The 26,019-nt window shown below is 38.5% G+C and overlaps 1 protein-coding gene across 1 annotated transcript in view; it reads left to right on the top strand.

Annotated features, from left to right (window-relative positions):
- Positions 1-2,092: 2,092 nt before the first annotated feature.
- Positions 2,093-26,019, top strand: part of ITGA2 (integrin subunit alpha 2) — a gene marked incomplete at both ends in the record, with an annotated part of 65,595 nt that continues 41,668 nt past the window's right edge. The window contains 2 exons of the mRNA XM_079548295.1: positions 2,093-2,129; positions 21,165-21,288. Coding sequence (XP_079404421.1) covers positions 2,093-2,129; positions 21,165-21,288 — 161 coding nt within the window. The remainder of the gene's footprint in view (positions 2,130-21,164; positions 21,289-26,019) is intronic.

Raw genomic sequence — 26,019 nt, 5'->3', positions numbered from 1 at the left:
TTTCCTTCATTCTTTCCCTAATTTCATAAGATGCACGTACAATACATATAAAATAGATAGGAAAAAGTCGGAAAGGTGAAGTACTGCACAATGCAGAAAGCCTGGCTTTCATGTAACACACAATGGGTAGTTCAGGATTATATAACAGGGTACAAATGCTTTGTAAACTATTTGAAATATAAATATTCAACTAAAGGTTAAAGGATGCAATAATTCACACGGCACGTATTCTCCTCTGACCTATTATTTGCAGATACAGACAAATGTCAGTCTGGGAACGGCCTTTGTGTGTATGAAACTATTTTTCAACATTGTGTCTGGATGAGGAAGAAAGTTTCGTATCCTGAGGGTGTGTTCATAATAAGGATGATGTAACTGAATCAAAGGCACTGTTTCTCAGGAAACTGACATGTTGGTCTTCAAAGGTTATTTTTAGGTGGGTTAATGGGCAATTCCAGGTGTATGTATTAACTAAGAAATATTTCTTTTTCCCTGTGCTGTAGATTTCATTTATTATTGTCCTTCCAACAGCATCTATTAATTGGTGGTTCTTTTTTCTGCTTCATGGAAGTATAGATTTCCCTCCCTGCCCCAGAGCTGCAAGCATTCTTACATGCACAGCACAGGCAGAGAAAGCCCAGAGCTGCGCCAACACCTGTTGCTGGAGCAGATGTTCCTGCTGTAGGTAGCTGGCTCTTGAAGCACATTCTGCAGGGCTGTTAAGACACCAAGAAGGGACTGCACGTGAGTCATTCTCAGTAAATGATTGACTCAGAGGGAATGGTCAGAAGTAAGGATGTCCTGTGAAGTCTGTCCCTGTGCAAGTTCATGAGCTAGGCTGAGTAGCATGACTTCATGAAAGAGTAAATACGTGGAAGGGATCATCATCAACTGTCTAGTGCTGGGTCTCTGCTGTACTTCCATGAAGGATCTGAACATCCTGACAGTTTCCAAAGACCCACTGTCTGAACCAATCAGTACCTGCTGGACAATCCCACTTGTCAACAGCCTCTGTTTTAACTTAAAATTCACATTCAAAGTGTTTGAAAGGAATATGATGAGTGAGAGAACGCATGTATTCTTACATTGCTCCTGAAATAAAAACTGAGGTCTGTGACACACCACAAGGACATGACACGGATGATGAACAGGGGGAGGAAGGAAGTATTTCTATTTCAAGTTTCCAGACAAACTGCCTTTTTCACTCCACTGTGTTCATGCCAGGAAGATACAATATGTTCACCAAAATCATTGCTGCAAAATAGAATATCATCCAGTATTCAATAGGTCTCATACACCAGAGCTGTGGGAGAGAGAAAAAGAAGGGATATCAAATACCATGAATATGTAGGGTACAAACACTGCTAATAGGCCTACATAGGCTGGAAACTACACAAAACAGGAATAATCCCACACATCGCACTGCTTTCTAATTTCTTCCCAAGTAGGACCTCTTACAATCACATCATTTGTGGTATTCACTCACACTGTGCCCCTGGATATTGGCCGGACACCTAGGGCAATATTTTGCATGAGCAATATATTGTTACTGTCATGGCCAGCACTGGAGTCGGTGGAGTGGCAGTGCTCCCACATCCTGTTGCACTTCTCACAGCTGAGGGCATGGTCTGCAGGAATTTCACTTAAAGGAGAAGATGCTGGTTTAAGGCAATAGAGAAGAAAATATGGTTGTACTCGAGGAAGACTTTGTGCTCCTAGAAGGGGAAAAAAAACAAAAGCAAAAACAAACAAACAAACAAAAAACAACAGAAATAAACCATGATTTTAATTAGTTTCAGTGGAACCCCTTCAGAACTCGTGGTTCTGAAGCCGGACGTCGGCAGGTCCTGTCGGCGGCGGGCATGCACCGGCGGGCTTTCACCCATCCGCCCCTCCCGAGAGAGAAACGGGGGAGGGCCGGAGTTCCCGGCTCGCTGCAGGGACCCCGCGGGACGCTGTGGGCGGGCAGGAGGAGGAGGAAGAGGAGGAGGAGGGGTATTTCGTGGCAGCGAGGAGCAGGTGGCGCTCAGTGCCGCGCAGCCGGCACCGCACCGCGCTCTTTGCTCAGTACCTCTCCGCACTGCCCTGCGCCATGGCCTCTGCGAGTGCGGCGCTGCTGCTGGCGCTGGGTAAGGCTCCGGGCGGAGCGGGGCGATGCCGCTGAGCCTCCCGCCGCGGCGCCGGGGACGGGGCAGAGGGAGGCGCGGGGCGGGAGTCTGGGCCGACGCGAGCGGAGAGCGTGCGTTCCAGCGGCAGGTTCGAGCCCTGGGCTGGCACCGGTTTGGGAATTCAGTAAGATGGTGGTGATGGTAGTTCTGGAGGCCGGGGGTGTGCGTGCGGTTTGTTGCGCGTTTGCGGTTCTGTGGGGATTGTGCTGTCCGAAAAGGGAAGGTGATGCTCTTTGCTGGGAATGCCACTCCTGATTTCAAGAATCCTTTACGTCCTATCCCACTCTGCTCAGCAGATGCCTCTGCTTGGAAAAGGACAGGGAAACTTAAACCATCTCCTCCTTCTCTTGGCTTGCTTAATTACCATTACATATATTTTCCTGGGAAATGTACGCCGTCATATTCACTTGCCATAAGCAAATTCCCAAGAACTTTCAGAGTGATAATATTACTGTATGCTCACTCAAACCCTTAATTAGTAAGTCACTGAAGAAGAGGCATAAGAATGAGTTTTTACATGTGAGCTGTTCTGACTTGTTCTTTCAGTAGCTGTAGCAAATACTGCAGTGGAATGCGCGGCTGCAGGGTATAAAGTAGAATGCAAAAATATTGTCCTGTGATGAGATACATGGTATACAAACAGCCTTGTGTTTTTTGTTTTTTCTTTTCTAAGAAATGAAAATTCTTAAAAGCATCATTGGGCAAAACACCCATCTGCCCTTTTGTTTAATCCATCTCTTATGCTCTTGTTTATAGTCACTGCACACCAGGGGCGTTACAATTCCCAAGGTAAAAGTCCTAAGACTGGAGGGGATTTGTCAAGCAGTGCAGAAACCAGAAGATAAGGACTGGTTATGGTAGCAGAATTCCCCCAGCAATGAGTCTGACAGAAGTGGGATAGGCCTGCTTTGTTCAGACACTATCCATGGTTTGTCCAGATTTGTACATTATATAAGTTCTTTACAGAGAGAGTGGTGAGGTGCTGGAACAGGCTGCCCAGAGAGGTTGTGGATGCCCCGTCCCTAGAGGTGTTCAAGGACAGATTGGATGGGGTCCTGGGCAGCCTGGTCTGGTATTAAATGGGGGAGGTTGGTGGCCCTGCATGAGGCAGAGGGGTTGGAGATTCATGATCCTTGAGGTCCCTTCCAACACTGGCCATTCTGTGATTCTGTGATTACGTGATACAGCTGCGTGAAAAGCAGACATGCTTTTGATTTCAAATGTGACTTTCGTGACATTTGATGTTAGTAGGTGTAATTGCTGAGTTAATACTTTAAAGCTTTTAAAACTTTTTTTTGATTTGTAGAACTAGAAGGAAGGGAGAGTTTTCTCTAAGCAATTTACAGTCCCACTGTGTTGATGGAATGGTGATGAGCTCTTTAACCTTCAAAGGCTTATTGAGTGTAACTGGGCTATGATAGTTGAATTAGGCAGTCCAGCAAGAAAATAAATTTGCACAAAATAAATTTGATTTTATATAAGTATGCATTTCCAAATTATCAGCTATATTAAGTAGACCCCATAAGGGCTTTGTTGTATACCCAGACTCAACCAAAAGTAATGCAACCGTTAGTAAAAGTATGCATTTTTTACTTTTGTTGTGTATTTTTATGTTTGGAAAGTCATTCAGACTTCACAATTGATAAATAAATAAAAAAACAGTAGAACTAAAATTTTGATATTACAATCTTGCTAATATAGATATATTGTTACTCATTGGGCAAAAAAGTATAGTATGATAGAAGTAGACTATGGTAGGGGGATAACAGTAAGTGGAGGAGTTAATAGTACAACCTGTACGACAAAGCATGATGCTTTCCATTGCAACATATTGACTGTTTTGAGCAGATCTCAAGTACTTGTAATTTTTCAAATCTTTAAATCTTTGAATTCTTTAAATTAGAGGTTAATGTAGTTCTTTAAATCTGCATGCTGATTCTTTCTTAGCCTGTTCTTAAAAAAAAAAAAAAAAAAAAAAAAAAAAAAAGGCCTGAGCCAAAATACCCCAGCTCTTCCTGAGAGCGAAGCCAGTGGAAAACACAGTGCCTTTCCTGGGCTCAATTCTGGTAACATTTTCTTTGGAAAGCTCCTGTGCCCTCATGCTTCAGAGCAGATATTTGAAGTTTGGCAGGAAGATGTTATTTGCATCGTCTTGAAAATCTACCTAAATTAGTCCAAGTGAAAAAACCTTTGGAAAATTTCATTCCTCTGGAAAGAAATTTATTTTTATCGGCTTGATTTTAACATAAACCTTGTCTGTCCTTGGTATGGAGCTCAGACAGACTTTATTTGCTATTGCAGTGGCAGTGGTCTGCAGGTTTCTTTATGAGATCTATGTTTACATCTGCAAATGTCTCCCTTGTGTTCTTGTGCTATTTCTTAAAATCCCCACTCTTTCAAACATGTATCCCTCACACCATTCTGCTCTGAACTGAAAAATCCCAGCTAAATAAGGTGTGTGTTTTTGAGGACACAGGTATACTGCTTCAACCTGTTAGACCCAGTCAGACTGGAGAAGGAATCAATCTTATGCAAAATGAAGAAGGGGGGATTTTCTGTTAAACTTCATATGGACTCCATAATTTCCAAATGTAATCCTTCTTCTGTTTTTCAGTACGTATCTCACCCTTGCTGATGCAAAGCATCACATTATCCTAGAAAGCAGCAGTGTCCTTCAGCCTTGATGGCAATGGGCTGAAGAGCTGTGCAGTAATACAGGGGAAGACTCCACTAACATAAATCTTTTTCTTCTGATTAGTTATGTTTATGTCCCAGGGAATATAAACTGTGATAAAACAACAACTGAGTCAAATGTGAAAAAGTTAGGAAGTGCCTAAGTTAGCAGCCTTCAAGGCCAGGTCAGATGAAGGCCCTCAGCAGCCTGATCCAAGTCCATGGCACAGGATGAAACCAGATGATCCCTAAGGTCCCGCCCAAACAGAGCCATTCTGTGACGCTGGTTATTTCCTCTTTGAAACCTGTGTATCATGCAATCTTTTGGACTCAGGTCTGCATCTTTGCTTTGTGGCTGACTGTGGACAGGTGGCTGTAGTGTGATCAGAAAAGGGGCTGGAAGTTCTACCTCTGTTACTCATGAAATTGGAAGATGCTCTAGAAATGGTGACGAAGGGTACGATGGAGAGAAATGATTATGTTCTTTGCAGAATAGGGCTCTTTCACTGTGTTTTTTGTTTGGATTTTGTTTTGTTTTTGGGTTTTTTTTGGTCACAAAAGCCCAGTGCAATTTCAGGCAAGTCAATTAAATTAAATGTTTGACACGTGGTTGGAGCCTTTGTCTTCCTCTCTTTCTCTTTGCTCAGCCAGGGGTTCTCAAAACTGTAGCTGCATTTTCACAATCTGGTTAAGCTGACCTGAATGTGGGCTGCTGCTGCAAGGACATTTCATCCACTTCTGACTGCGTGTTTCCACCAGTATCCTGTGGTGCCACTGGAGCTTGGTTTGGGGACAGCAATATTTTCCCTTTTTTTGGGGGGGCAGGTTAGTTTTGGAGATAAGCTAATCTGATCCTGTTCACTTGAGCAGTCAGTATTTAGGTGTCAGCACTGGCAAAAGGGACAGTCAGAACTTGTGGTCAGAGGAGGGAGGGAAGCTGGAAAAGTTTCTTTCACTGGTAGCCAACACTTCCACTGGCTTGAGCTGGTTGTGAAAGTGCATCTTGACATGCAAGGCTGCTGTGTATTCACAGCTGTGAATGAAGTCAATGGAAATTGTATTTTGAATGTGCAATGCCTTCTGAAAAAATAAAGTTTTTAGCTGAATCATTAGATATCCAAAAGTGGTAGTACTTTTGACCTCGATCTCTTTTTTTTTTTTTTTTTTTTACTTTTTTCTTCTTTTTTCTTTTTCTTTTTTTTAAATGAGACTTAGGATCTCTCATTTCTGGAACTACTTTCAGAGAACTTGTCAGGTAGCAGGACTGTTACTATATATTATTCTTGGAACTTTGCCTTTCATTCATGCTGTGTTACAGGACTGTATTTTGTACAAATGATGTTTATCTTAGACAGCATACAGGGTATTACCATCACACTTCTAAACACATTAACAGCTAATGTTTATTTGTGCATAATTTGTGCAGAGCAAACATGAGATCTTACCAACAAGTTATGAGCTATGTGCTCTCTGACTCTGGAACAATTTTTAATTGTACTTTATTTTTTTAAATTTATTTATTTTAATTCAGTTGCACAGAATTTTCATTTAAGAGATCAAAGGAGTTAGTAAAAGGACTGACAAGTCTTGGTTTCATTGTGCTTCATAGTTACTACACAGATGTTATTCATTGTGGTCTTTCTTCACTGTTGTTAATTTTGAATGAATGAAAGTAGTTTTTTCATATGCTTTGTGTAATGTATTTTCACGAATGTGTAATGTATTTTCACGAATGCTAATGGAGCTACCAGTATAATAGATTAATGTCTAAACAGCTAAATGGGAATAAAATTCTTTCCCTTAGGGTTAGTGCAGGTAAAAGGGAGTTTATCCATCTTCAGAGCAGTCATTTTCCCCCTCAGAAATCTTGGCTGGTCTCTCACCACTGTTGCTATTTTCATTTCAAGGTTTTCTTTGTTAGACTCTGTGCAGGCTGGTTCCCATTTCCATGGTTACCATGCTGAAATGCAGACAGGACATAGGCTGGCTTCTGCTCGGCGTAGCCATGCACTTGCATACCAACACGTTATCTGCTTGTTTTAGGACATTTCCATTAGCAATGTTCATGTTTAGGACTTCTTCACAAAGTGAACCCTGGCCCAGTGATGCAGAGCTTAGGATTTCAGACCCTATAAAGTGAAAGGAAGAGAATCAACAAGCTTTTCTTTTTTCATGTTTAAATAAACTTGTACTGGTCCTGTTCAGATTAGTCAAGGCATCAGAGAACAGTCTCGGCCTAAGTTTTCATTTCTGTTAAAAAGGGTAACAGAGCAAGTTTAAGTTTTTTTAAAAAACATTTAAGTGAAGGACTGACATGTGTTTGTGCTAAATAGTTGTATGAACACACTTTTTCATGGCACTGATAAAAGGGCAATAAAAATAAATGGATGTGAATACACTGGATGTATGATACCTTCTGTCTATATTAACTGAGTGTGAGTCTGCAAGCCTATAAAGCAATATGAGATAATGTGCTTTCTGCTCATTCTGCACTCATTTTTTTGGAGGTGGTGGATGCTAAAAGAATCTAGAGGAGTTAATATAAGCTGTTTGAGCACTTGCATCAATTCTACATCAGGATGGTATTTCCCATTTAGCAAATAAATTCAATATTCTGAGTGCCAGCAACTTAGTTTGAATTAATCCTTTGAGGATACTGAAATGCCATTTAGTGACTAAGTTAGTTTTATTTTCTTGTGGAGATGCATTTTATTCAAAAATCAGTAAGACTTGCACGCTATTCAGGACCTAAAAGAGGAACAGTACAGGCAAAGAAGTAAGGTAAACACCGTCTCTTTGAATACTGTATGAGCAAAGACATCTTGTGTATAACTGAATGGCATCTGCATGGCTGAATGTCACACATGATAAATGTCACTGATTCTTCTGTCCCTTTCAAATCGCTGACAGACAAGGATGAAGGACTTGCAAGTTATGTATAGCCCTGGTGGAAATCTCCTGCCTTATCCCTGATTTATTTTGCCCTTTTAATCCTGCACCCAAGTTTATCATTCTTTCTTTACTTTGTTCAGGATATTTTTATAAATAACATAAATCTCCTTGTTTAATATGGTTGTTTCTGAGGAACAGAGGAAAATTACTGTTCACAGCAAACATCTGGGAGGGAGCATATTTGCACAGTGAAGGGACCATTCTTAAAATGAATAGATGTACTTACAGAAATAGTGGATTTTATTGATGAGTCTGGTGGTGGAGAAATGTTGAATTAAGTTTTTACTTTTTATCTATCTCATGTATGCTAACATTCTAAAAGACATCTGGCAACAGTTGATGCTATGAGTAAGTTAAGACTGTAACACAAAACTGCGTGGAATCAGTAGAGGTAAGACCACAGATGCCTGAGTGTCTGACTGTCTGGATTAGCTAGTTAAGAATGTTCTCAGCCAACTGCAAGATGATTTCTTATTTGATTGAGGAATAACCAACCTGTGCTTGGTTTATGTGAACTTACCACAGGAATGGGTTCCACTTTTCGGAGTGTTGTGCTGTGCTCCATGTTGTCCACAGTTAAGCCAGGTGGAGTTGCTAATGAGGTGTCTACCTTTTCCAAATATGCAGCAGTCACCTGTAACTTCTCAGTGTTGTGACTGTTGTGGTAGCCAATGCATACTGCAGTTCTCCTTTCAACTGTGAAAGTGCGCTAAGAAATTCAATTGAATTGCATAATTGCTAAAACAACAAATCAGTAAACTACAGAACTTCAAATCTAAATTTCCTTTAAGTTACTGCCTCTTAGTAAGGTAAATGTCTGTGTAGGTGTATGAATGAGGAAAGCCGATGTCAAGAAGTAGTGGTCTAGTTTCTCAATAATATGAGAAACTAGCAATATGCTACATTATTCTGTGGAAAGAAGGAATCCCCTTCATACAGGCCTGTCTGAAACAGAAAGAAGTAGCCTGTCTTGTCCCTGGTCAACTCATGTGTCCTAGACAGTTAAGAAGTAATGCTGCAATATGTGAGACTCAAGAGCATTGTAAAATTTTGCCGTGCGTGTATCTTTATTTGAACTTTCTATTTCAAGAACAGTAGATATCACAGAATCACAGAATTGTATGCGTTGGAAGGGACCTCCAGAGATCATCGAGTCCAACCCCCATACAGTTGAAGACAGGCACAGCATTTTAACATAGACTTTTGTAAAATTACTTACCCATCTGACCCATACTACTGTTTAACTGTATATGTTAATAAGGCGATACATGTACTGCTCTAATAATGAAGACAGCAATTTAATCCAGTGTATATAGAAGCATAGAATCATTGAATAATCTGAGTTGGAGGGGACCCACAAGGATCATCAAATCCAACTGCACGCACCCACAATCCAAACCCTGTGTCTGAGAGTGTTGTCAAAATGCTCCTTGAAGTCTGGCCTGTTCCAGGGTCCAACCAGTCTCTGGTGAAGAACCTCTCCCTAACACCCAACCTGACCCACTCACCCCTCATCACAGCTCCACGCCGTTCCCTGGGGCCCTGTTGCTGTCACACAGAGCAGAGCTCAGTGCTGCTCTCTGCTTCCTGTGAGGAGCTGCAGCTGCCATCTGGTCTCCCCTCAGCTCCTCTGCTCCTGGCCCAGCAAACCCAGAGACCTCAGCTGTTTCCCATGCATCTTTCCTTTGGACCCTTTCCTATCTTCATAGCCCTCCTTTGGACACTCTACCTTTCCTTCATTGTGTACAAAGCTCGTAATATCTCCTTTCAGCAACTGAACTAATGGGAAGAATTACTTCACTATGCAGAACAAAAATACTTAAAAAACAGATCAGCTTTTCATACATAATAATGCCTATTATTACACCTGTATGAAAAGCAAGACACAGAACACCATGTTACTGTAGATCATTCTGAAATGGTAGTAATTAGAGAATGTGCAAATTCTTTAATTACAGTTCCCCTTTTATAAAACACCCTATTTTTAAAAAGTTTGCATTACAGGCAGTAAACTATAGCACCATGCCTCCTTTTCATCTCTGGTATAAAATTGAGTTATCACTAAGTACACTACTTCCATTGCACATGGAACTGATTTATCTATAGCAATAAATTAAATAAATAAATTTTAATAAATAAATTTAGCTAGAATTTAGTTGACCTTTTGTAGATGGAAAAAAATTAACTGGCCCAATGCTACATTTAACTATGCCAACAAATAGCATTCACTTTTAGATGTGAAATACATAGAAGTTAAACTTAGAACTGTAGAGATGACTTGACAATAAAATAACTCCCTTATTAAGATGGAGAAAACAATAAACAGAAAAAAAAAAAAAAATCAGCACTGCTTGAATAGTAGTCCGTTAGTAATTCTGCTAATTATAGTGATTTGCTTGACTCTAGCCAAATCCCCTTTCATTTCACCATGTCTATTCACTCCCTTTCTTGTTATTTTGGTTTGTTTTGGTTTCTTTTCCAAACTGCCCAGAGCCAGTTCATCATATTAACAAATACACTATGGATAATACTCTGTGAGTCTCTGGATTTCTCTTCTGACAAAGTTGATTACAACTACAATAGACTTTCTTTCTCTGGCAACAAAAAACAACCGTTCTGCTTTAGTGGGAGTATTACCTCCAGAAAATGGAGATTATTTTCTTAAATGTACATGGATCCCACTCTCAGTTCCCATAATGTAGCATGTCTGCACTCTACAAATAAAGAACTTCCTGAACTCTGATCAAAGATAGCATTACCCACCTGACCACAACCATCTAGATATGCCGGACTCCGGTGTATGAGTTGAAGGCTGGGAGAGTGCACGCTACTGCCTCACAGCACCTGAAATCCACCTACCCTACCCTAGATGCTGCGGGTCAAAGTGGCAGAGCTAATGGAGTCTTTTAGGCACTTTTAACTGCAAAGAAAATATTTGCATGTGAAATAGGAAGGGTCCTCCAAATCAAGCAGTGGGCTGAGAAGTGGTTGGACTCCATTCATCTTGGAAACCTGCATTAGAGGTCTCCTTCCCTTGAGTTATGCGCATGGGAAAACTTCTTTGAAGCAGGGATTTAGGTGATGAGCTCTTTCTCAAGAAAGTGCAGGTACCTGATAAATGATGATAATACTTGGGTCTTACTTAACTCTCACTTAGCTCTCCTTTGAGACTTAGTAGAATGTGAACTCTCCTCTCTCACTTTTCTAGAAGCATCTTTTCTACCAGGCAGCAAAGCAGCTAGAGAGGCACCCTCAACCTCTGCTTTTGAAACCTGCTTTGTGTTCATTCCAGGATGCATATTTGTGTTTGCAGGCAGACATGCAAAGACACATTTTGCCTGTGGCCTAATGGCTGGAGCATTGAGCTGTGAGGAGTTTTGGGCTGGCCCTTTTGGACTGCTCATGCAATTTACCTTTGGTAAATAGGTAGTGCATTAAAATAAATGCATTAGCTTAGCTTAATAATTCATTTATTTAGGGCAGACATTATTAATCTGGGAACCTGCCACCTGGCCATGCCTGCAGAGTGGATCTCAGTTTGAGAACCTTGCTGTTAGGGGTGTTTTTGCATCTGTATTGTATTTTGAAATTGTATGTGAGTTTGTACTACAAAACCTAGGTGACAGATAATTTTTAGTTCAGTCTGGGTTAGGCAGCTGCTGAAGTCTGGGATTCTTGGGCTGTTTTCTTGACATTAATAAGACCACATTCTGCCTGGTGCCAAAACGGATGGTTTCAATGTTCATTATGGTGAATTTCAGGTCCATGTCTGGGACCACCTAGCATTCAGTCTGCTGGGCTGTGAGCTCTCCTTCTAGCCAGTGAAGACAAATAGTCATTATGTCTACTATAGGAAAACAAAAGATCTTGTAATTACAGCTCTTCCAACTATTGTATTATATATCCTGTGGTGCTTTGGGGTTTTTCTTGTTGCAGGAAGCTAGGGTACCAAATAGCTGATTCAGTTCTTGTGTGTAGCCAAGAAAGCTGAGCTCCTGACCTGCTCTTGAGAAGCTGAGATGGAGGAACAGGGTCCTAAATGTGGTGCCCTGAAGACTGTGCCAACAGAATTGCTCTCAAGCTACTGCAGTCCTCACACTGCAAGCTGTGAGTCTGGAATTGTTGTGCAGCAAGTTCCTCAGGCTTTTTGTAATTCAGCATTTTCAGGTGCCATTTAACAGTGATACTGTGTAAAATGATATGGTATTCTTACATTATATCATACACTGAAATTTCTGTGTAACCTAGGGTCTGTTGTGCACAGGAGAACACAGATCTTTTGGTCTTCTTGGTGTCTCTATACAAATATGCATGTTCATCAGTCTGTTAGTACACCTCTACAGCAGCTGAGTGAGTAGGGCACAGAGATAACAGTCTTGGTTTCTGTGTAATGACTTGCATTTCCTGTCTTGCAGTCCTTAAGCAGCTTGTGCTGCTCTGTCTGTATTTGGAAATAGGAAATATTGGTGGCTTGAGCAAAGCTGATAATGTGAGTGTGAGGAAGGAGTATATGCTGGAGTGAAAACTCATTTTTTTATCATAGAGAAGCACATGAAGTATTTTTTGATGATCAGTGCTTTGGAAGCAAATGGCACAAATGCGTATATAGCATGTATGTGTGTACAACTTGTTAGCCATGTATCGTTTTAATCTCTTTGTGGTACTACTAAGAACAAATTGTGACAGTGTAATCCTGTCTGTTGTACCCAGATCAAGGAAGAGAAGAAAACAAAGTGCAAGTCATTTTGAGAAGATGCAATTCCTGTGAGTTCTCTGTGGAAGAAAGTTATTCCCACTGGATTTAAGGATGGAAGTATGGCAGGATAATAATTCTGTGTCCAAGTACTTGCTGTCCTGATTAGAAGCACATAGGAAGTTGTCAGTCCATCAGGAGCTTCTACTGAATGTGACTTTGGAATCAGTCCTTCTGTGTACAGGAGGTTATTGAGGTTTGCTAGCTCCAGCTGAAGAGCAGCACACTGGTCTATTCTGGGAATGGAGGAGAGCAGTGTGTAGGCAAGAAACAGGAAACTATCAAGACAGACTTTCCAAGAGTAATTAATGCAGTTGTGGGTAGATTTAGGTAGATCTCATACAACAACTTTGTAGTACTGCCAAAGCAGTTAAAGAGACAGCAGCATTCTCCCAGGCTTTTCTGCCTTTCATTCACAACTTGAATTATATCCTGTCTGCGTTCATAGCAGGTTACTGGTAACCCTTTGGTGCAGTTTCTCATAAACAGTTGTGATTCAAAGGCAGTGAATCATACTTTCACACACACAGAAGCTTTCAGGCTCAGAGCTGACCTACTTCCGGGACAACACAGTTGGACGATGAAGCCAAGGAAACTTTTCAGAGGGAGGAAAAGGAGGGGAAAGAATAGGGATGGGAGGGAGGATTTGTAACTAAATGAATCATTGTTTAACCTTTTTTCTTTTGGTTGTGGTTTCAAATTTGTTTATACTCTAACCTGTCTCAGTTAATTATTAAATAGTTTGAGATATTGTACCTAATGGGAAGAATAATTAAGGCTCAAGATAAAAATAAATAAACGAATAGAAGAAAAAATGCTCAAATAATCAAGTTTTACCTTTTAAGACTCAAATGTAATGAAATATCAACAAAGTAATTGAAGTGGGGATTGGCCTTTAATACAAAAAATACAATGTCTTGCCAATTGCATTCTTTTCTCCTTTTGATTTCCTCTCTAAGTTTTGCTTTTTTTTTTTTTAAGATGGTTTTTCTCAATGAGAGATATGCCCGATTTAAAATAAAACTGATGAATGTAATGATAAAAGTGGTGTTTCAGTGCATGAGTTGAAGATTTCTAAATGTTGCTTTAAATATATACTTATGAGGTTGTGCACATTGGAGAAAAGAGTACAAACAATAGCAGCAAAACTCTAACGAGAAATTATTTTTCAGTTATGTTGGCCTTTGCAGGTGAGCATTAGTAAAACTTTCCAATATACAGACTGGGTTCAAATGTCTGAGTACAGTAAAGATATATAAAAAGTGTGTTTCATATTTACATTCAGAAAAGCCCAAATGAGTGCATCCACTACAGAATTATTTGCTTCACGTGAAAATAACTTCGTTTGATATGCATGCATAAAATGCACACAGCAATACAGTAATGCTGGCAGCTAATTTGTTATTAGGAGGAAAAAAAAAAAAGAAATTCATTTTTGGTCAAATTTGCTCCCTGTAGAAGCTTATTGCAGAGACAATTACTTGGTGGCTTGTAGAAGGCACAGTGAAGAATATCTGTGCTGCAATTCAACAGAATCAAGTAATTGCATGATGGTTGCTTTATTCTCTAAGTGTTCACAGTCTTGTCAGTAAAACCTTAAAAAACATAATGCACTTTAAGAGCTGCTCAATTATGGGTTCTTTCTGCAACAACAGTTGACTAATTTCAGTTGGATTATTGCTGTGATAGCACAAGTTCTGAATAGTAAGGGAATAACTTTATTTTTATACCAAAATGCCTTTTAGAAAAAGTAATAAAATAACACTGAATATATTTAATGAAGCAAATACTTCCTGACTGCACTCTTTCATAACTTTATTACTTTCTCTTCCTGCCTTTATTCCACCTTTCTGCTCAGTATTTCAAGGACAGGAGGTGATTATAGTGTGAGGAAAAGCTGTGAGTGCCTATACTCCCTTGCTAATTTTGGAAGCCAAATTCAGCTATCTTTGCAGAGGAATGAAAACAGTAACAATAACAGCTGGCATTGGGATGAGGCAAAAGTGCCTTTACCAGTTTTATAACAAGTAAAGAGATTCAACATAAGCTTGCGTATTACAAAATACCAGAATATCAACCCCTGAAAGAGCACCTAGAATTGCTTCAGAACGATTACAGAAAGATAAAGAAAGATTGCAGTCTCCACCAAATCCACCAAAATGTGCAGTCCAGGAAAGGTATGGCCAGAAGAAACAGGAGTTACCATGTTCTCTCCTGCCTCGCACCACTTCTACACTTTCTATTCTTAGGAGGAAAAAATCTTTGAGAACAAAGGGAAAAATCTCTTGGTAGAATTTTCTTTGGTGTGGAGATTCTCCTGGAGAAGACCAATGTGAAAGGGCTATCAAACTTGTCTTCTGGAAAAAAACTAGATACTCTAAAAATTGCTAAGCTAAGCAATTGAGGCAGTGTAGGTTATACACATCTTACTGGCTGCCAATCTATGAAACTGCTTCAGGAAGCAGACAATCACCCAGTGTGATTGTCACCCAGTGACCTTTTTTTAATATTATTTTCCAAAGCAGATCGTGGACTTAAAAGACCACACAGGAATGTGTGAAATACTATCATGGTTTTACTATAATGCTGTACTGTGACCTTTATCTTCTTCAATGCCTACAGGCATAATCCTTCCACTCCTGAATTCTTAATGTCTTTTTTTTTTTTTTTTTTTTTGCTTGTATGTAGGTGTAGGCAGTAATACTATTTTATATCCCCTACATAAGATAGAGTTAACCAAATTAACTCTTGTGCCAGTTCTGTGGGGTTTTTTTGTTTGTTTGTTTTGTTTTTTCAATTCACCATCATTGCAGTTTGGTGACAAATCTGGCAGAGATAGTTTACACTGCATATGTGTTTGCCAGGTTCTGCTGCCCTGTGCTGCGAGGGTTTCTGAAGCTGTGATGCTGCACAGTGCAGCTGTAGCTGTGGCTATGCATAGGGCAGAGTAGGACTTCACATAGGGGCCAACAGTGTTTCCTCTCCTGACACCATTCATGGAATGAAGGCTCATGAATAAAGACTACCCGTAGCTTTAGCTGGATTATTCAATGAACTTTCGCAGTAGCGGCTTTTTGTGTTTTGGCTTTTTGTTGGTTTAGTTTTTTGAACATATTACCGTGTAATTGAGGAAGAAGATGATGAATTTCCTATCACTTGAGAATTTTCTGCTGACAAGGCTAATACTGGATAAATTTAATACTAATGATTAGTATGAAGTGGGTCTTTATAGATTCAGTGATCAAGTTCCTGCATGTCTTCTCTTTTCTCTATACTGTGAGTGCAAGACTTGTTTAATATAAACTAAACAATAGTAAATGCCTTTATTGTACTATATATCTGAGCTGAGACTTAGTAAAAATGATACTGTATGATTATAGGATTCTATTGTGTATTATCACCATTTCAAACCTTTTAAGTGTAGTTCTGATGACTGAAAATTCAGTTTCAGTATTCAGACTTAAAACGAAATGATGTGGTTGTTATTACAGTATGAAACAAAATGCAGACCAATAAGATTCTTACTATATTTTTAAAAACTATTACAAACTTACCTGGCAAACCAAGTAAGGTCCAAAGCAGGGCCACAGGGCTTGCGAAGGGCTTGGAGAATATGCCCTACAAGGAGAGACTGAAGGAACAGGGGAAAAGGAGGCTGAGGGGAGACCTTATTGCTCTCTTCCAGTAGCTAAAAGGAGCTTACAGCAAAAGCGGGGTTGGTGTCTTCTCACTGGTGACAAGTTAAAGGAGGAGGGGAAATGGCCTCAAGTTGTGCCAGGGTAAGTTTGGGTTGGATATCAGGAAACACTTCTTTACAGAAAGGGTTGTAAAGCACTGGGATAGGCTCCCCAGGGAGGTGGTGGAGTCACACATTCCTGAATGTGTTTAAAAACCATTTAGATGTGGTGCTCAGGGACATGATTTAGCAGAGGGTTGTTAGAGTTAAGGCAGTATGGTTAGGGCCATGGTTGGACTCGATGATCTGTAAGGTCTTTTCCAACCTGAATGATTCTATGATTCTATGACTCTATTAGACACAGAGAGTCATGTTTCTTTTTTTTTTCTTCTCATCTTACTATTTAACCTTTATTTTTTGTTTTGCTCCTTAATAAAAAGAAAGGGTTACAGCCACTATTGTTATAACCACGACATTGAATGATTGATTACTCAGTATTTTATACTTGCTCACTGAAATCTCTGTATTTTGCTTACAGAACCAAACCAATTACAAACTCAGGGTACCTTATATAAGCCATTGCTTCTTCAAGAAACTTGCTTCAACTTGTACTTACTAGTACAATAGTAGCGAAGACGTAATAGCCATTATTAGACATGCCTTTTATAGTTACAGAAGAATTCCCACATGTTCAGGCTTAAAGGTGCTCAGTCAGGACTTGTATTATTTTTCATCCTGCTAGAAGCAAGAAAACAGAGGTGCAGATGTATAAAAGCAGCAGCACTACTATACTGCATCTCTCATATGCAGTAGAAAATAATCATTGAAACATAGTAATTCCCAGAAAAAATGCATGGCAGACTGGTACTGGAGTTTCATTAGATATCCTGCAGTCTCTTTTATTCCATTAAGGATTTTTTTCTAACTACTGTTTTTTTCTGAAATGTTGCTCAGAGCCACACTGCCTGATGAAGCTGTCCTTTTTGAACCAAAGTGCCTATGTTCCCTATCCAGCCTGTAAAGAGAAAAAAAAACAAAAAACACACTGAAGTTTTCAGAGGCCCCTTCAGAAACTTTGGTCTTGCATCTGGCTTCATTTGTTCCATGAAGTCTGTTTATTTGACTGTAATTAGGTTGTCATTTACAAACTGAAGTTGCAAAGTGGATTTTTCCTTGCCCGACTAATTTCTCATTGTAATTGTTAGGTCACAAAGTAATATTCTGTCACCAAAAGTTATTGAAATCCAGATAGTGGATTAGTTTTCTTTATTCTGAGATATTCAGATTATCAAAGCTCATTTCCTGAAGGCAGAAACAGATACTGAATCTTTCAGCCTAGAATATACAGTACTTTGAACTCAGATTCTTCAGTAGTTGACATTCCTTGAATGCATAAGAGACCTTCTTATTCTGGAACAGTCTTAAAATAGGTTTGCAGCAAACAGCATTTTCTTTTTTTCTTTCTTTTTTTCTTTTTTTTCTTGCTACAAATGCTTGAATTTCTTGTTCTGAGTAGTGTACGTAGATAGATGTACAAAATGCATAAAATATGTCTTTATACTGTAAGCACAATATGAAATTGAGAAAAAAGCAGGAAAATGCCTGCTATGTTATTCTTCTCTAGACCTTACTACAGCCATAGGATTCTTTTGGCTCTTCACTCCAAAGCCAAGGTTTATTTGCATGTACACTACCTGATGTGTGGGACATAAATTTAAAATAAAAAATCTGCTAATAATTATCAAAATATGGAGTATAAAATGACTGTCACTGAAATTCATTTATACTATGGTTCCCTTAATAATGTCAGAAGTGAGTCAGATGTATTTGCCTGCTTTTCTACTTTGATTTTGCAAGTAGTCATGCAGTAAGTAGTAGTAAGAAGCAAAGCTGATATACAAGAATATTGCAGATGGCACTGCCTCCCTAGACACTCCATTTTCTGGTTTCTTTTTTAACTTCACCTTATTTTTTTTTAAATGTGGTTGGTCTGAGGAGGACTGCAGTGCCCACATGAAGGCAAGGGGAGAGATGGACAGGCAATGTGCAACCCAGACAGTGTTTTCTCAAACCCTATCTAATTCGACACCATGCCCTATATGAAATTCAGTCAACATGGGAATTTCTCTTCAGGCTCTTATTTGTGGCGTCTGGTGTTTGCAGTTTTATAAACTTCTGTCAATTTTTGCCCTCACTCTTGCATTTAATAATACCATAATCTCGGACACATGAGGAGGAATCTTCAATGCATTTGCACCTAAGCTGGCTAAGTTGCACTTAGAATATATTTAGCTAAGTAACAATTCATCTAGCAGGCTAGAAATAACATATGTCTTTGAAACACAGGAGCACTAAAGTATGATTGTACTCCCTTTTACCCAGTGACAACTGGGCAGTAACAGCAGCAATATTAAGATGTATTCACTCAAGTCATACAAACAGAAGTCTATCTTTTGGCACCTTATTGCAGAGCTGCAAGTGTCATCTGGGATAGCTACAGTGTTGGTAGATGACATCAAGAAGATAAAATCTTTACTTTAAGATAATTTTTTTTTATTTTCTGTTAGTCGAGTAGGGCTCTCCCTATCCTCTGTGCCCAACTCCATCCAGGTAAGGCATAGCCACATGTTGCACTGCTTCCTAATAGCACATATACAGCAACTGATGATAGCAGTAACTCAGTGCAAGGATGCAGAGATGAGCATACAGACTTGGAAAACCATACAGTATGCTTCTAAGTCACATATTTTGGCCCTTCATTCCAAATACAAGCTTTATTTGTATGTATATCACCTAATTTGTAGAGTTATTCTTTCCCTGAATTTGCATGAGGAAGTCAAAATATATGATGGCATTGTGGTAGAGCCTTCCATGGTCTTTGAGAATGAGTCACTACCAAATGATACTTGATTTGGACCAGAAGATTTCCAGAGGTCCCTTCCAACCTCAACCGTTCTGTGATTCTATGATTCTGTGATTTCTCACCAAGTGTAATGTAACTTAAAAACAATAGACGCCAAAGTAAAAATACATAGGATGGGACACAAGCAAAATATTTTGATAAAATACAAACATGTTAGATCACCAAAGAATTAGTGGCAAAGTTTCCACAGTAATCTTAATTTACATATGGTCAATATCTGTCTCTCCTTTTCTCTAATTCCCTAAACCTAGATTTGAGGTGTAACTTTAAGTGGTTGTAATTACTGTCAAAAGTATTGCAATACACAGAGTAGTGTGTCTGTACACACACTTCTCCAGTCTCAAGTAACATGGCTGAGAAAATACTTTTTGTCTCTAATGATGTTTCTCAAGAAACTGTATTTCTAGCAAAGAGCAATTGTTTGGTTTCCAAAGGCCATCTGTAGATAGTGGTTGTTTGAAATAACTAATGTATGATTTCCTGTTTTGAGTTTGTGGTCAAAAAGTAGTAAGTGTGTGAGTTGCATTTACTCTTTTGCATAACCTCTGTGCTTTCTATTCCATGGCTGTGATATGTAAGTCATTGAAATTTTTTACATGTAGTGAACTTTACTTGCAAACCTGCAGTTGTGATTTTGATGTTATCACTATGATGTTGTTACTGTTGTTACTATTACAGCTAAGCTGCTGTGATGGGCTACTGTATGCCAATTTAATTGTGGTTGAACTCTACTGAAGCTGTTTTAGGGACCTGGAAGAGTGAAAAACCAACAATTAGCACTCCACACATCAAAGATAGAGAAATACAATTTAAGATCAGATTTTCAAGTGCAAAAGATTGGTACATACCTCCTTAAAGGATCAATGTTATAAGGGATTGTTATAAAGACCTCTACTTTACTACAGAATGACTCGTACTGAAAAACTATGATGAGACATATTTTGTATGTAGAGTAGATAAAACACTTCCTGTCTGGATAGACAGGAAGGGAGGGAAAGCATCAGGGATGTTGTTTAACCACTGTGCAACTCTGTGAACTAACCTACCTGAGAACCTCAGCAGTGCAAACAGAGGTCACCATTTCTTCCTTTGCTGTCATTTTCAGAGGCTTCCCTGGGGCACTAAGGTGTCCATGAGCTTATTCTTGGGATCCCACCATTGTTTCAATCTTTCTGTGTGGAAGGGGGAATAATCTACTCGTGGCAATTAGTGATTTCTAATTACGTACAGTGTGTAATAATAAAATTCCTGCAACTTCTGCAGTAGACATTCTTCTTAACATCCTCTTACAGGCCTTCATCAGAAATATTTCAGATCCTTTATGAATGAGGAGTGAATCCCTGCACTTCCCAACACAAAGTAATTAATATCACAGTCACAGCAAAGTGAGGTTTCAATATTAAGTCCTGTAGTTTATTAATACTGTGATAACTTCCATGTTTGTATTTCTAAGTTTTCCTGTTTGGACAACCGTTCTGGCTGTTTGGACAGAAAACAAACATGCTGTGATAATGAAATGACTCAAAACCATAGGTTCTCTGATGCAGTAGGTAATCTGATTTTGTTCCAGTGTTTCAAACATTAAATTTCAGAGAGACACTAGAATACAAACAGTATCAATAATTACTTTCTGTGAACTTTCATTTCAGTATTCCTCAGCAGGCAGCTGATGCATTTGGGTGGGCCATAGGCTTATGTCTTAATGTAAAGAACCTCTGAATCACATTTCCTGCTTCACTTCAACTAAAATGCTCTCATTAGTAATGCCTCAAGATTTGCCGAGCAAAACAGTGAATGAGTCATTAACCTATGATATTATAACACCTGTGCAGCATACTAGACAGGCTGTACACATGGCAGGGCAGATGGATGCCATAGGCTGTCTTTTATTGCATATGTCAAAGGCTGTGTTTTTTTTTCTTCTGTTGTGGCAGTTGGCACAGATGAAAAAATGTTTTCACCAGCATCTAAATTCTTCTTTAATTGCTTCTGTGGTAATAATAATCTTTTTTCTAACAGGTTTTCTTCATAACTGCTGTGAAGCCTACAATGTTGGGCTCCTTAAAGCAAAAATATTTTCTGGTCCATCAAGAGAGCAATTTGGATACACAGTTCAACAGTTCATAAATGAGCAAGGCAAATGGTAAGCAGTTTGAATATCTTGAAAATGTCAAACTAAATGGGTAGCAAAAAAACCTGCAACATATTTTTATTGTATGATTCCAGATTTCAATTAAGTGACTTTCAATTAGTTCATTCTTATATTAATCTTTTTACTAGTAAATACTGACCTTATTAAAACAAAAGTGAAAATGTTCTGAAGATGCATTCATGTGAATGCTCCGGTTCTTTTTCCTTTACACAATGTAATCTGAAGTCTTTATCTCTTTTAACCTTTTACTTTCCCCTCCAATATATGACTCTCCTCAGACTCACAATTACTTGTAGCATTTTAATTCTGATCTCAGTCGCTCTTGTAGCCGTAACATATCTATTATACACTGTATATGTTAAGGATATTTTCTGCTTTAATGTTAGCAAAGTTAACACAAATCGATAGGAATAAGGATTCCCAGTTATTAAAATTAACCGAACTTAAACTTTGTACATCTTTTTCTGATATGATATTGTTTGCTTCTTAAGGGCAACGTGTCATAATGTAATCTTAGCAAAGGATGTCTGCTGCATTTCCTCAAGCATAAAATTTCATGTGAAGTCCTCTATTGCCACAACATTCAGCTTAATGAGTAATTAGTAAAATATTTTTTCTGGTATTGATGGTTCCAAAAAGAACTTTAAAATATTAAACCATGTACATTTAAACACATTGTACTTTTTCCTTCTGCAGTCTCAGCAACCACAAAGCTTAAGACATCTTTTATGGCAGGGACCAATGGAAAGTCATACAAGCTATACATATTATCATAAGCTGAGATAATATTTTAGATGCGTCATTCTCTACAGATTGAAACAGTATCATAACCAAAGAAACAACAAACTGGTATGTTTAATTGATGATGGACAGATAGTAAGTAGCTGAACTATTTTTCAGTAAAAAGAAAGATGGAAATGCATATGAAGATCTCAGTGTTTGCAAAAGCCCAGACAAAACTGTAAAAGCTAGCAGAGATGCTTTACTATGCAGAGTCACTGCTGTAAGCACAGTTTGTTGCATATGGAACAATGTAAGACTTCCTTGGTCCCACTGCTTCTCTTGCATACCTTGTTTACCGCTGATGACCACGAGACAAAGCAAGAGAGCACAGCTGTATCCCGAGTAGAAGCTCAGTGTTTCCTCTCACCCCTTTGAGCATGAAATTCCCCTGCTTCTCTCTGGTTGCAGTAACAGTTTCTTGCTGTGTTTCTGCCTGCCTTAATTATGTGTTTAGCCACCCATAGTTCTGAGCACTCTTTCTTCTGTGTGAAACTATTGAAGGAGAGAAAGAATGTTTGCCCAAAGTCAATTAAATGCTTTGGTATTTTCTGAAAAAATTGTCATGCATTTCATCCTTATAAATTTCTCTTTAAGCTTACAACAGGAACAGCAGGTTCAGGACTGAACTAAGGCATTTTTTGTTCTTTTATTGTCTCCATTTTATAATTAGTTCCAATATAATAACTCCTTCACTACAAATTTACTGGCTGGTATGCTGAAGTTGGGAAAGAAAGTAAATTTGGATTTACTTTCCCTATCTGTTCTCCCATCTATGTGAGTATTATGAATTTGGGGCTGTATTCTGCAAATAAGCACTTCTTCATCATTTATTCATTCACTGCGTAATGTCTGACCATGATTCCAAAACTCAGAAGAATTCTATTAGCAGCTGTTTCAGTAACCATGGCTTGTTATAGACTCTTAATGAAGAAGAGCTCTTTTCAGTCTTCCTCTCAAGTAACCATTAAACATGCAGGAAAAAACATCACTCCCATTTTACTCTCTCGTTCTCTTCTTATCTAAGCTATTTTCTTTTTACTGGGGCAATAGCACTTTTGCTTGTGCATGTTATTTAAAAGCACTCAAGCTGCTTTAGAGTTGATTTTTCCTATAGGTGATGCACTGACTGCAGTCTATGTACTGAGCACTGGCTGACATATCTAAGCTAGGAGGGAGGTAGGCAAATTGATGCCTTGCACAACGGTGAGATGCTGCCTTGTATCAGAAAGGAACATTTATCACTATGTGCTTTTTGGCAAGACCATAACTGTGCAGCAAGTGTGTGATGCACTTGTAAAATCTATTTGGGCACAGTAGAGTTTCTCTCCACATCAAACACCACAGGTGGCAGCTCTCTCCAAGGGAGAGATTGTCCAGAATCTGAGATCCACAAGGATTTCATCACTTCCTAGACTTTGCTTTTGAATATAGTAGGGGCTACTGTATGTAGGGAAGCTGTGACACAAACCAGCAAGGGAGCCCTTTTTGTGTAGAGTCAGAAGATCCAGGATAATTGGACACTGATCTGCTGTGCATTGATGGCATGTGATGCTTGTAAATAAGGACAGATTTGCAAGCCATGCAAAGCTCAAGCTTTTCATAGTGTCTGGTGGGAATTTTCAGACAGGAACTCTTTAATGAGGTCAAATAAAATTGTGAACACTGAAGAAACTTGTCAAATAGAAAAAAAAAAGAGGCAGATAGCCATGGAAGTAATAAGCCACAGCAGAAGCATCACTGAGTTTATAATATGGCTCTTCTTGTCATGAGATTATTTGCATTTGAGTCTTAAATTGAGAATAAATTCTCTGTTATTGCATTAAGTATTGTGAGATACATTCCACAATAGAACTAATAGACTGAAATTTCAGTGTGTGATATAAAAGTGCAGCCACTCTACTCTGTTGTACATGCGTGCTTAGGATTTGGGATTTTTTAATTTTGTTTTGCAACATACAGTATGGATTTTGCATTTTTTATATTTTTGTTACACTTAATATCATGTTAGTTATGAAATGCCTTGACATGCCCTATCATTTCTAGAGCATCACATCTGTTGATCTGCTGACTTCTTCAACCAAAAAGACATTTTGACAAAAACACACATTTCTTGAGCAATTTCATTGAAATTGATACATTTACATACTATAATTAAGAGAATGCATTTTGGCCAATTTTATTTTATTTTTTAACAAAATGCTGCCATTATTACAACTCTTGCTTTTAAGTGTCAGCAGCAACTGCTAACATTCGCAGCCTTTTGCCTTATCAACTGTGTGACCTAGTTTCCTTTTTCCCAGCTTCTGTCTTCATGGCTTTCTATGTCTATCGGTCTGAATTCTTGCCATAATTCATAGTTTATGAGATTTTGAGTATCTTCTTCAAAGAGTTGGAAATTTTAGATGGTGATCAGGGCTTTAGGATGTGTAGAGAAGCAGCTATGACAGTGAAAAGATTCCTGATCTTTGTATCTATTCATCACTTCCTGTAGTTGAAGTGAAAAGAACCAGATGATTTAAGAGGTCCTTTCTACTTTTATTACTGCAATTTGCAGCTAGTCTTCTCTGTTTAGAAATTGCACTAAAGAACAAATGCATTTTAAAAAGTCAACAAGGCAACATTAAATTTAAAAACTGCTTTGACAACAGCTGGGAATGTAGCCCTTCACCCTGAATTCTGATGTTTTTTGCAACATCACACTTTGCCAGTTACTCGCTTTGTCATGGTGTAATTTCATGGAAATAATTCCCATTACACTTTGATCTGCCTCTCCTTCAGCCTGTGTGGTATGGCTGCTGCTGAACTTTACTTGACTTCTTGCTTTGTATATAGCGTTGGAGACTGATTAAAGAGCTGACTAATGAAATCCGTGCCAATACTACACAGTGATCACAATGGTATTGTGTAAAGCTACTCTACAAAGATACATAATGAAGTTTTGTTAAAATAAATATTTAACCCATGCCTAAGAAGGGTCCATAATTAATACACTGTGCATGATACAATTTATTTTAAAACAAGTATTTTGAAGTATTTTAGTAATCATTTTTTGCATTCTTTCCTGATACATTCTGTTTCACTCTGTTTTGCCTACATCCTGTTTAATCAAAGTAAATAAATGTTTTTGTCGCTAGCAGGATGCTAGTCAGATACTCTCTTTCTTCATTTCTGATGTTTTTGAAAGATACGCATTTTCCCAGAACCCGGTTGTGTAACTGTGTACTGTAACAGTTTCTTTTACTTCTACTTTTTAAATACAATGAGGATTACTGATTTAGAAGATGAAGACTGGTATTAAACTCACGTAAGTCTCGGGATATAAAAGAAATCATCATTACGTTATCTCCTAGGTAGGATCTTTATATAGACAAAAAAAAAAAATCGCTGTAGGCTAGGCCTGGCAGAAATTGTTTAATCATTTTTTCTCAAGAAAATATTGATGAAATTTTAGTTAAGTCAAATAAGAAAAGATGTTAAACAGTTAATTTCTGAAAATCAGAGTGTCAGTAATAATGAGTTTTAAGTATTAAATTCTGTGTATAGATGCATTTTTTTGCTTGTGGTGTAATTGTGTGTTGAGATTTGTGGGTCTTACGAATGTGTATTGAAGGCTAATTCCAGCAAAGGGAAGGTATGAAAATAACATCCAGAACACTAGGAGGAATGTAAACTAAATGAAAGCTATAATTACATTTGCTTTAGGCACCGTTTGCATAGATATTGTTTTGAGGACAGTATTAGAGGAGCTTACTATTTTAGCTTAGTTTTTCTTTGTTTGGTCTGCACAACAAAACAATTGCTGTCTTTCTGCAAGATAATTGAGAAGTGGACAGATATTTTTAAAATATTCCTACACAATGGCAATTGAGTTAATAAAGGAGAAGAACATTATTTGTGTCATCAGGTTTGCATTTGGCTGATGTGAAATAAACTAAAAAA

Source organism: Tetrao urogallus (genome assembly GCF_951394365.1).
Source record: "Tetrao urogallus genome assembly, chromosome: Z".
NCBI lineage: Eukaryota > Metazoa > Chordata > Aves > Galliformes > Phasianidae > Tetrao > Tetrao urogallus.
The sequence above is the reverse complement of the archived record's forward strand: the minus strand, read 5'-3'. Positions and strand labels throughout refer to the sequence as shown.